Genomic DNA, 12,215 nt, shown 5'->3' with positions numbered 1-12,215 from the left:
CAAATAAGACTAAGGACGGAAACAAATCCTTCTCAATGTGTCATAACAGAAAATGATGGGGTAAACCTAAAGGAATCCTAGTTTGAAAAAGTTTTAACCCAATATGCTGATCAAAACTATCTATACACAGCAGATTTGGTCATAACTGTAGGTTTAGGACTAGAGAATAAAGGCCTTCTGAAGGTTTCCAGCTCCAAATGTAAAAGACAGGAGCTTTAATATGTTGTTTTGTTTGTTTATATTTACTATGAGTAGGAGACAGAGAGATACTCCCAAGATCTTTACCCTCTGAAGAGGAAAAGAGGATCTAGCATAGCTAACTGAAGGGGAAGGCATGTGGGGATGCCTGTGTCTAGCACTCATCATACCCGTTTCTTCTGATCTTGATAAAGGAACACCAAAAGTTACCCAGATTATTTCTCTGTAGCTTGTCCTAAGAAGGTAATGGAAAACACAGGTAGTATTTCCATCTGTGACTAACAATTGGCTATGAAGATGGTGGGAAGAAATTACACATCACAAAGCCTGAAATATATGTTCTTTGTGGGAAGTTTTACAATCTGTTCAGGAAAGCTTTTAACTGAAATCTGGCTTAAATTTAGAAAGGCTTCTGTAAAATAAAAAATCATGAACCCTGTTACTACTAAACACAATTAGTACTCAAACATAGAAATAAATTTTCAGAAAAAAATACAGTAATGACTGGAAAGTGGTCAAGGACAATACTGTTAATCTCATATGACTATACCTCAATAATAAGGTTAGCAAAAGTATGGCCTTAGGAAAAATAACATGAATTAAGTGCAAGTGAATAGGCACCATAACTTGGTGGGGTGGGTTTCAGGAAAGAATTAGACATCATTTGCAACACAGATAATTTTAAAACCAGAGTGAGTAGAGGAAATAACACATGTAAGACGGGATACACAACAGAATTTCTTAAGATTATTATATGGTGAATGTGTCAAATTCTAGGCTTTAATCTATAGGCAATGAGGGATGATTAGAGGTTCTTGAGCAAGAAAATAATGCAATACAATTGTGTTTTTTATATAACTGTGAATCCCTGAGAGGGTGAGGAGGGAGGGGGAGCTACTAAGGGCTCCTGGTTGCTAACTGGGCTCAAATTTTAAAAAGCAGAGCCTAGCAGCCATTTGTACAAGGAGGCTTCTAATGCCAACTGCACTTCACAGAGAAGCTATGCTGAAATACCAGCCTGCAACTGTGCTTCTGTCATCTGAGCTGGCCCTTATAAAGGAGTTTCTGGAATCCCACTTCAACCAATAGGACTGAGGCTTTCCCCATCCAATAAGAGCTGCACAGCTTCAGCCAATTAGAACTGCTCTATTCTGACCAATCAGGACAGTGCCTTTTGGATCAATCAAATTTTGAGGATTTGGAGCCCTCATCTGCATGCGGACAAACCAATCAGAGACCAGGAGTGGGGACGCCTGTCCATATAGGCCAGGGCCCCTCTGGCACCCCAGCACTTTCCCTTTTCACCTAAGACTGAAGACTATCTCCCTGGCAGAGCTGAAACACCCAAAAATGTCCCCTCAAGGCAGAGCTGTCTAGCCAGAGAGGGGCCTGGCCCCAGGGCTGCCTGGCCCCAGAGCTATTCTGTAGCTGTGCTGCAGCACAACCAAGCTGGTCCATAGCCATGCTGCTTTCACAGCGCCATCCTATCTAATAAAGAGGTAATATGCAAATTGACCAACACACAAGATGGACACAAGATGGCTGCCACAAGATGGCCAGCAGGGAGGGCAGTTGTGGGCGATGAGTCCCGCAGGGGAGAGAAGTTGGGAGGGACCAGGCCTGCAAGGGAGGGTTGTTGGGAGGGATCAGGCCTGCAAGAGAGGGCAGTTAGGGGTGACCAGGCCAACAGGGGAGGGCAGTTAGGGGGGACCAGGCTGGAAGGGGAGGGAAGTTAGGGGTGACCGGGCCAGCAGGGGAAGGCAGTCTCGGGGGGGGGGGGGGGGGGACCAGGCCTGCACTGGAGGGCTGTTGGGGGGGACCCAGGCCTGCAGGGGAGGGATGTTGGTGGGGACCAGGCCTGCAGGGGAGGGCAGTTGGGAGAGGGGGCGACCAGGCCTGCAGGGGAGGGCAGTTGGGGGTGACCAGTCCAGCAGGGGAGAGCATTTAGGGGTGACCAGGCCAGCAGAGGAGAGCAGTTAGGGATAACTGGGCCAGCAGGGGAGGACAGTTGGAGGGAATCAGTCCTGCAGGAGAGGGCAGTTAGGGGTGACCAGGCTGACAGAGGAGGGCAGTTAGGGGCAACCAGGCCTGCAGGGGAGGGCAGTTGGCAGGGACCAGGTCCAGCAGGGGAGGGCAGATGGCAGGGACCAGGCCTGCAGGGGAGGGCCATTGGGGGGGGGGGGGCGGGCAGGCCTACATGGAAGGGCAGTTGGGGGCGACCAGGCCAGCAGGGGAGAGCAGTTAGGGGTTACCAGGCCAGCAGGGGAGGACAGTTGAGAGAGACCAGGCCTTCCAGGGAGGGCAGTTGGGGGTGACCAGGATGGCAGGGGAAGGCTATTAGGGGTGACCAGGCCAGCAGGGTAGGGCAGTTGTGGGGAAGCAGGCCTGCAGGGGAGGGCAGTTGTGGGGGACCCAGGCCTGCAGGGGAGGGCAGTTGCGGGGACCCATGCCTGCAGGGGAGGGCAGTTGGGGGTTACTAGGACAGCAGGGGAGAGCAGTTAGGGGGAACCCGGCCCGCAGGGGAGGGCAGTTAAGAATGACCGGGCCAACAGGGGAGGTTAGTTAGGGACAACCAGGCCTGCAGGGGAGGGCAGTTAGGGGCAACCAGGCCTGCAGGGAGGTCAGTTGGGAGCAACCAGGCCTGCAGCGGAGGGCAGTTGGGGGGGGGACCAGGCCTGCAGGGAAGAGCGGGGGGGAAACAGGGCTGCAGGGGAGGGCAGTTTGTGGGGACCAGGCCTGCAGTGGAGGGCATTTAGGGAAGACCAGGCTGGCAAGAGAGGGTAGTTAGTGGTGACCGGGCCAGCAGGGGAGGACAGTTAGGGGTGACCTGGCCAGCAGAGGAGGGCAGTTAGGGGCAACTGGGCCGGCAGGCGAGCAGTTAGGTGTCGATCAGGCTGGCAGGGAGTGGTTAGGGGCAATCAGGCAGGCAAGCGGTTGGGAGCCAGCATTCCTGGATTGTGAGAGGGAAGTCGGACATCCCTCGAGGGGTCCCAGTTTGGAGAGGGTGGATGCAGGCTGGGCTGAGGGACACACACACACACACACACACACACACACACACACACACACACACCTGTGCATGAATTTCGTGCAGCAGACCTCTAGTTTGATAATATTAAGGAGTAGATTCTGAAAGAGAAGTGGCTCTCACTTTCTAGGAAGGATTTTAAGGCAGAAATGCTGTAAATAGCCTCATTGCCAGACTTCCAAGGCCCAGAAAGAGCATTAGAAAAAAGTAGAATAAGACTCAGAATAAAATGATGTCCTTCACATGTAACAGCTAGATGCTTCCATACTCAGTTAAATAGTGGAAGAAGAAATCTCTGAATACATTTATAGATACAATAAATAGAAGGACATTTGAAAAATAAGTGTCCTATATTGCATTAAAAAATAAAATAGAAAAAGTAAAGTGGATGATGAATCAAAGTGTTCTGAGGAAGAAATCAAGCTCCCTATTTCTGGTTTTACCCTTAAACTCAAAGATAAATTTCTCTAAATATTAAAGGACAACATTGAAAATATTTTATTGATACAGAAACTACAATATCAACCTACTACTTCTACATAACCTCCCTCTGTGTAGCCAAACCACTAAGATGTGAATATCTCCAATAACTCTCAAACAGTTCTCAAATCCTACCCCATAACTGTCTAAGAAACTTTTGACCAACGAACATTCTTTCCTCCTCTGTGCTGGCTTAATAGGTAATGATTTGCTACACAAATGCAATTACCAGATAAATATTCTCATAGCTTCTTCCTTGAAATCACAGAAGACTCCCCTATCATAATGAAGTCACAGCCAACTTGAATTCAAATTGAAGATTTCAACGAGGCGCCAGTCATCTTGTTGGCAGAAAGTCTACCTACATTGGCAGACTAAGTGGGTGGAACCCATCAAGGTTCAGAGTGACCCATCCAAAAACTTGACCCAAATTTCCCTAAGAGCTTCAAAAACCAGAATCTAAAGGTACTAACAACAATAGTCAGAAGTATATCAGAAGACTCCTTAAACATTGTACCAGCCCTCACCGGTGTGGCTCAGTGGATAGTGTCAGCCTGTGAACTGTAATGTCCTGGGTTCGATTCCCGTCAAGGGCACATGCCCGGGTTATGGGCTCGATCCCTAGTGGGGGGCGTGCAGGAGGCAGCTTATCCATGATTTTCTCTCATCATGGATGTTTCTATCTATCTATCTCTCCCTCTTCCTTCCTCTCTGAAATCAATAAAAATATATATTTTTAAATAACACACTGTACCAGTCTTCATAACATTCCTATTCTCCTAATCAAAACACTCAGTGGGTAGGTATAGTGTCATTCAGGACCTCAGAGCTATAAAGACCAGTCATTACCTACTTCCTTGTAGCACCAAATCTAAATGCTACTTTATCTTTGGGTCCTCTGAAGGCAATATATTTTAGACCCATGTTCTGCTTTCTTCACTATCCATTAGCTCAAAATAGCTAATACTTGTTTGCCTTCTAGGAAAATCTGTAATATATATGAGCTATTCCTCAGGAATTCCCTTGAACTTTTCCCAAGTCCCTAAACAAGACCTCAAAACAATAAAGTTCCCTGTGATCACATTTTTATCTTCTATGTGGATAACTTTTTGTTGTTCCCAAACGATAAGGCAGGCTCTAAGACTGACTCCATCTTTACTTCCTGTTTTAAGAAAGGGCATACGGTTCCCAAAAAGAAGTGGTTATAATTCTGCCAAAGTAAAATGCATTGCTTAGGAGGTGATTTATTCCGAGGAGGTAGATCCCTGGTTCCTCAATACCAGCCCTTGAAACTTCACATACATATCCTGGAAAGGAAGTCTCATTCTTCCCCTATCATTTTCAATGCTGTATGTTTTTCCTCTGTTCTACAATATTTTTCTACTTGATCTTCCAGGTCACTAACTCAGATTTCAACAACAGCTATTATTTTTTGTCATCTACTGAACTGTTCTGTGGGAAGCCTTCTTTTATAGCTCCAGAAAGCTTTGTTCTGCAATTGATTCTCACTAAGTGCTCTCATTATTATCTCCTAGGTCAGTGGTCGGCAAACCACGGCTTGAGAATCACATGCGTACAGTGAGATTGAAACTTCGTGGCCCATGTGCAGAAGTCGGTTTTCGGCCTAGGCGAGTCTATTTTGAAGAAGTGGCATTAGAGCACTCAAGGAGCCAAAGAGCCGCATGTGGCTCGCGAGCCGCGGTTTGCCGACCACTGTCCTAGGCCACTCTAATTCTGGGAGTTTTGCCGAAACCGGTTTGGCTCAGTGGATAAAGCGTCAGCCTGCGGACTCAAGGGTCCCAGGTTCGATTCCGGTCAAGGGCATGTACCTTGGTTGCGGGCACATCCCCAGTAGCGGGTGTGCAGGAGGCAGCTGATCGATGTTTCTCTCTCATCGATGTTTCTAACTCTCTATCCCTCTCTCTTCCTCTCTGTAAAAAATCAATAAAATATATTTTTAAAAATAATAATAATAATTCTGGGAGTTTTATTGTTTTTCTTTCTGGGCGTTAGCTGTGATTTTTCTTTCTCAGATGACTGGAACTCAGCTTTGGTTGCTCAAGTATCCCAAGTGACAGCAAAACCACAAGAAGGTGCAGCAGGTAGAGCAGATACTGATCTCAGCGCATCCCTCCCTCCTGGAGTAGAACTATGCATTTAATGTCCTCTGTGGCAGGGCTTCTCACAGCCAACAGTGTGGACCTCCCCGTCCCACTGGGGCAGAACTGAGTGCTGGTTCTCAGAGACGATGGTAAGGGATGACCTATGCATGTCTCTGTTCACCCTGTTGTCCTGTCATCTGCCATGAGAGAAACCTGCTCCAAGTAGACTGGTCTCAAAATAAAAGCAAGGAGACATGAATTCAGACCATAGCCTAAACTGTCCAAGCTAACCCACAGATCCACGAATGAGAAAAGTAAATGTCTATTTTGAACCACTGAGATTTTGAGATTGACTGTCACAGAGCATCCTGGCAGCACACACACACACAAAGCCTGATCAATATGACAAATATGAGCAGCAACCGGCTCCTAGTACCTCAGTGATGCACTGAAAACAAACATCTACCCTCCCTCAAACATCCCTGCATTCTTCCAGCCTCTCCACCCTAATTCATCCCTGGTCCCTGGGAGGACTGAGGAAACCGGCAAATGTTGACTGAAAGATCTCTGGAGCCGGTTTCTCTTCCCAAGAGGATCCCCATTTCAACCTGTGTCCCAGGGGCTTTCCTAGGCTGGTCTCTGGTCCTTGACCAGTCCTTAAGATAGCAATCTTGCAAACGCTACTTCAGTGGGGGCAAGAGCACCCAGGCTCCTTTTGCATATGGATTACCTAAAGCCCTACTCCAGCAGTTACTGGGGTCTACAGAGGAAGACAGACTGGACTTGGTAATTAAAATTATAGAATAATTTATTCAGGTTACAATTTTCCCAGAACTAATCTTTTTAAAATATTTATCAACCATGATATTTCTCAAGTCAAATGCTATCTGTTTCTCTAAACGTACTTGTTCATGGAATCAAAATGAGATAAAGGGAGAAAAAAATGGGTATGTATATATGGAAAAAAGGGCCAAATCCTACCTACCACTTACTTTATGGAATAGGTATACAGTATTATTGCATCATACAGAATTATACCAAGACCTACCTACAAAATCAGGTTTTAAACATTTAAATAAATTTGCAATGAACTTATTTAACATCACTTTAGATTCTCAGTCTAAAAAGTCTTCCTCAGAAAAAGGGCTTCTGCCGTGCATGGCACACGCAGAGCAGCCTGATTGCTCTGCGTGCAGGATCAACATCAAGAGATTTCAGAAGCATAATGTTTTGGTACTTGGGCAGCTGGTGATCTTTGGTCCTGGAACCCGCAAAAAAAAAAAAAAAAAAAAAAAAAGAGTCTTCCTCTATTGAGAATAGGAAGTCTGTAAATAACAAATATCAAATTGGCTTATCGTCAAATAACTCAACTATATGCCTCTGAGGTTCAATACTGTCCCCACTTACCATTTTCAAGAGATGCATCCTCAGGCAGATCCACATCAAGCATAAGGTCATCCTCCTCCAGATCACATGATTCAAGATTATTCAGAATATCCTGTGAACAAAAGCAGTAGAAATGCTACCACCTAGTTCCAGGATGTATGTAATCATTAGCTCTGAAAACATGAATATATGATAATATGAATTTACTCAATGTTTGTGTGTTAAGAATAGATTTTAGAAATAAAATTTCTTAAATTAAAAAAGTAGACTCAACTGGTTTACCTGATTAAGCTATTTGTATCCTTTTCCTAGTCTTCCTCCCCATCAGTAGATTTTTATTTTTATTTTGAAAAACTTACACACTAAAAGATATTGTTCTAAGCACTTTACAAATAATCATTTATTTATAACATAACCCTATGATATTGTGACTAGTACAATTCCCATATTATATATGAATTTAATGCAAAGAGAGCCTAAATAATTGGCCAAACCAGGATGTGAACATAAGAAATCTATCTAATACAATATACAGATTATGTACTATAGAATTGTACACCTTAAACCTATATAATTTTATTAACCAACTAGAGGCCCAGTGCATGAGAATTCATGCACTGGAGGGGGGGGGTCCCTTCGCCCAGCCTGCCCCCTCTCACAGTCTGGGAGCCCTCAGGGGCGGGAGGCAACCTGGTGATCAGGGGAAGGCGATGCCCCCATCACACCTCTGCTGCTGCCATTGGCGGCAGCACAAGCATTATTAAAATGTCCATACTACCCAAAGCAATCTATAGATTCAATGCACTCCCCATTAAAATATCAATGGATATTTCACAGACCTAGAATGAACTCTCCAAAAATTCATCTGGAATAAAAAAATAAAATAAAAGACCCTGAATAGTCACAGCAATCCTGAGAAAGAAGAACAAAGTAGGTGGGATCACACTACCAGATATCAAGCTGTACTACAAAGCCACTGTTCTCAAACTGCCTGGTACTGTCACAAGAACAGACATATAGACCAATGGAATAGAACAGAAAACCCCAAAATTGACCCAAACCACTATGCTCAATTAATATTTGACTAAGGAGGCAAGAACATACAATAGAATCAAGACAGTCTCTTCAATAAATGGTGTTGGGAAAATTGGACAGATATAGGCAAAACAATGAAACTAGACCACCAACTTACACCATACCCAAAAATAAACTCAAAATGGATAAAGGACTTAAACATAAGACGGGAAACCATAAAAGTCCTAGAGGAATCCACAGGCAGCAAAATCTCAGACATATGCCGAAGCAATTTCTTCACCTATACAGCTCCTAGAGCAATGGAAAATAAAGAGAAAATAAACAAAGGGGACTACATCAAAATAAAAAGCTTTTGCACAACAAAAGAAACCATCAACACAACAAGAAAGCCCATTGCATGGGAGAACACATTTGCCAATATCATCACTGATAAGGGTTTAATCTCCAACATTTACAGGGAACTCATACAACTTAACAAAAGGAAGATAACCCAATCAAAAAATGGGCAATGGACCTAAACAGATACTTTTCGAAAGAGTACCTACAGAAGGCCAAAAGACATATGAAAACCTGCTCAAAGTCACTAATCATCTGAGAGATGCAAATCAAAACAACAATGAGGTACCATCTCACACCTGTCAGAATGCCTATCATCAACAAATCAACAAACGACAAGTGTTGGCGAGGATGCGGAGAAAAAGGAACCCTCTTGCACTGCTGGTGGGAATGCAGACTGGTGCAGCCACTGTAGAGAACAGTATGGAGTTTCCTCAAGAAACTAAAAATGGAACTCCCATTTGACCCAGTGATCCCACTTCTAGGAATATATCCCAAGAAACTAGAAACACCAATCAGAAAGGACATATGCATCCCTATGTTCATAGCAGCACAATTCACCATAGCTAAGATTTGGAAACAGCCTAGGTGCCCGTCAGCAGATGAGTGGATTAGAAAACTATGGTACATCTACACTGTGGAATACTACACTGCGGTAAAAAGAAGGAGTTCTTACCATTTGCAACAGCATGGATGGAACTGGAGAGCATTATGCTAAGTGAAATAAGCCAGGCAGAGAAAGATAAATATCACATGATCTCACTCATTTATGAAATATAATGAACAACATAAACTGATGAACAAAAATAGATCCAGAGACAGAGAAGCATAGATCAGACAGTCAAACCACAGAGGGAAGGTAGGGGAGGGTGGGGGTAAGGGGGAGAGATCAACCAAAGGACTTGTATGCATGCATATAAGCCTAACCAATGGACACAGACAACAGGGGGGTGAGGGCATGAGTTGAGAGGTTGGTGGGGGGAGGGGGGCAATGGAGCGATAAGGACACATATGTAATACCTTAATGAATAAAGAAAAAAAAGTGCTAAAAAATTAAATAATGTTTCAGCCCTAATCGGTCTCGCTCAGTGGATAGAGCATCAGTCTGTAGACTGAAGGGTCCCAGGTTCGATTCCGGTCAAGGGCATGTACCTTGGTTGCAGGCACATCACCAGTAGGGGGTATGCAGGAGGCAGCTGATCGATGTTTCTCTCTCATCGATGTTTCTAACTCTCTATCCCTCTCCCTTCCTCTCTGTAAAAAATCAACAAAATATATATATTTTTAAAAGTTTCAATAAACCCTTATAAGTCAAAAAGTAAATTGAAATAAATGAATCTAATTGTGTATCAAGGTGATGGCATAACTTAGAAACTATCTCAAGTGTGTGTGTGTGGGGGGGGGAATCAAACTGTTATCTGTAAATATAATATGGATGGTGTTAAGTATAATCGAATAATTGAGTAGACACCCCCTCTCCCGGGAACTGACCTTTAGACCACTTCACAACCGACATTCCCTTTTGCTTAGATCAGTGGTCGGCAACCTGTGGCTCTCGAGCTCTCTTTGGCCCCTTGTGTGTGGCTCTTCCACAAAATACCACGTGCGGGCGCGCACATACGGTGCGATTGAAACTTTGTGGCCCATGAGCAGGAGTTGGTTTTCGGCTCTCAAAAGAAATTTCAATTGTTGTACTGTTGATATTTGGCTCTGTTGACTAATGAGTTTGCTGACCACTGGCTTAGACCACATTCCGCTGGCTAAGACCATATTCCACTTACTAAAACCATTATCTTTCCCCTCTGGACCCGCCCAGAGAATTCTCTGCCCAGAAAAAGCCCGCCTAGAGTCCTTTAAAATCTCTGACTCCCTGTCCCTGGGTACTGGTCTCATTTTGCTTTCCCAGATGACCTAATAAATTCACAATTCTTTACCCCTTTTGGCCTCATGCGTTTCTCCTTTGGTGACCCTAATAAATGGTAGTACTGGTGTTATTCTGAGATGGTTGTATATACAAGACAAGAAGTTGTTTTGTTGTTTATTAAGAAGTGGATTCTCATCTTAGGAAAAATGAAATTAAAATAATCCTATCTAATAAAGAGGGAATATGCTAATTGACCCTCACACTGTCGCAAAGATGGCGGTGCCCACAGCCAATAAGGAGGGAATATGCTAATTGACTGTCACGTCCTCAAAGATGGCGGCGTTCACAGCCACAAGATGGCGGCGCCCAGTCCCCTGAGCCCTGCTGAGGTGGCAGGTGTGCGCCTGCCACTGGAGTCCCCCAGTGCCCTCAGCCCCCCAGCTGCCCAGGGCCATTGGAGGCGCAGGCAAGCCTCGGATGGCAGCTGCCCAGCCACCCAGGGCTGCCCGAGGCTCAGGTAACCAGGGCCGGCCGAGGCTCAGGTAACCAGGGCCGGCCGAGGCTTGCACTTCTGGCAGTGGCAGCAGTGGAGGTGTGATGGGGCACTGCCTTCCCCTGATCGCCGGGTCGCCTTCCATCCCTGAGGGCTCCTGGACTGTGAGAGGGGGAAGGCCGAGCTGAGGGACCCCCCCCCTCCACCACCAGTGCATGAATTTTCATGCACCGGGCCTCTAGTAAAATTAATAAAATCTCTATGTCCCTGAATATAAGAGGGAAGTATCAGTATGAACACAAGATATTTTTCACCTTAAAAGATAAAATACATTTCTTTCACTGAAAAGGTCTAGATGTTAACTTAAAGAGAAATTAGATATCTAATACTCCGTGTTAATGACCATTAAATTATCCATTGTATGAAAGAAAAACTTTTTATAATATGCATAGAAAAAAGTTTGAAGGAAACCAAAACAAGGGAACCTCTATTTTAGAATTATAAGTTTTTTCTTTTTTTTGTTCAGAGTACCTATATTTGCTTACTTTCTGCAATAAGCATTATGACCTATGTAATTTAACCCACCAAAATCATATTCTATGTAAAAACATTTGGGGATTCTATATGCATGAGTATGTGTGAAACAAGATGAGGCTGGGTGCCCCAGGCCAGATCTAACAACTAAGGACACAACAAAGAATCAGAGGAAATAGGACCTCATTGTCCAAGGCCAGAGCAGGGCTTGCTAAGACTTACCAACCAGCTACAGGAGCATGGCCACCACTGCTCACAGGGTTCAACTTCTAATAACGAAACTCTACATTTGTTTTTGATAGATCCTCCCTTCCGCCAACTGGTGGGGGGGTATGACGTAACCTGCAGCCCGGAAATACCTGAGTGACTAACCATGTACCTTATATGGACTATACATTGAACCACCAATCAACACCTGCCAAGTACCCTAAGCCCTTGTTCCTATATGACCATACATTAAGCCACCAATCAGCGTGTCCTGAGTACACTAAGCCCCCATTCCTTCCCATTCCTCCCCTCAAAAGGCGTGTTCACCTCTGCACAGGTTGCTGGTCTCCCATTGCGAGACAGCCTGGCAGGTCTCTTTCCTTTAATAAAGCCTGCAATCCTGGTTTTCGCCTCCCGATTGGTCTCTCATTCTGGTGCCAAAACCGGGGAGAGGTGAACTGGAGCGTGGACGATCCCCGGACCTAGCCCCAGGCTTCTCTGGCTGTGCTTGGTGGTAAAGTTCTGAGTTGACTGGCCCGCCCCGGACCCTCT

General features: G+C 44.9%; 1 protein-coding gene across 7 annotated transcripts in view; it reads right to left on the bottom strand.

Annotated features, from left to right (window-relative positions):
- CCSER2 (coiled-coil serine rich protein 2) overlaps positions 1-12,215 on the bottom strand; it is a 243,540-nt gene that overhangs the window by 113,224 nt on the left and 118,101 nt on the right. For all 7 annotated transcript variants that reach the window (XR_013814723.1, XR_013814724.1, XM_079793281.1 and 4 more), the window contains one exon: positions 7,216-7,306. Coding sequence is in view for 5 of the 7 variants with exons in the window: in XM_079793281.1 (XP_079649407.1) it covers positions 7,216-7,306 (91 nt within the window). In the remaining 2 variants the exon portion in view is untranslated. The remainder of the gene's footprint in view (positions 1-7,215; positions 7,307-12,215) is intronic.

Source organism: Cnephaeus nilssonii (assembly GCF_951640355.1).
Source record: "Cnephaeus nilssonii genome assembly, chromosome: 16".
Lineage (NCBI taxonomy): Eukaryota > Metazoa > Chordata > Mammalia > Chiroptera > Vespertilionidae > Cnephaeus > Cnephaeus nilssonii.
This window is presented reverse-complemented; position numbering and strand designations above follow the sequence as displayed.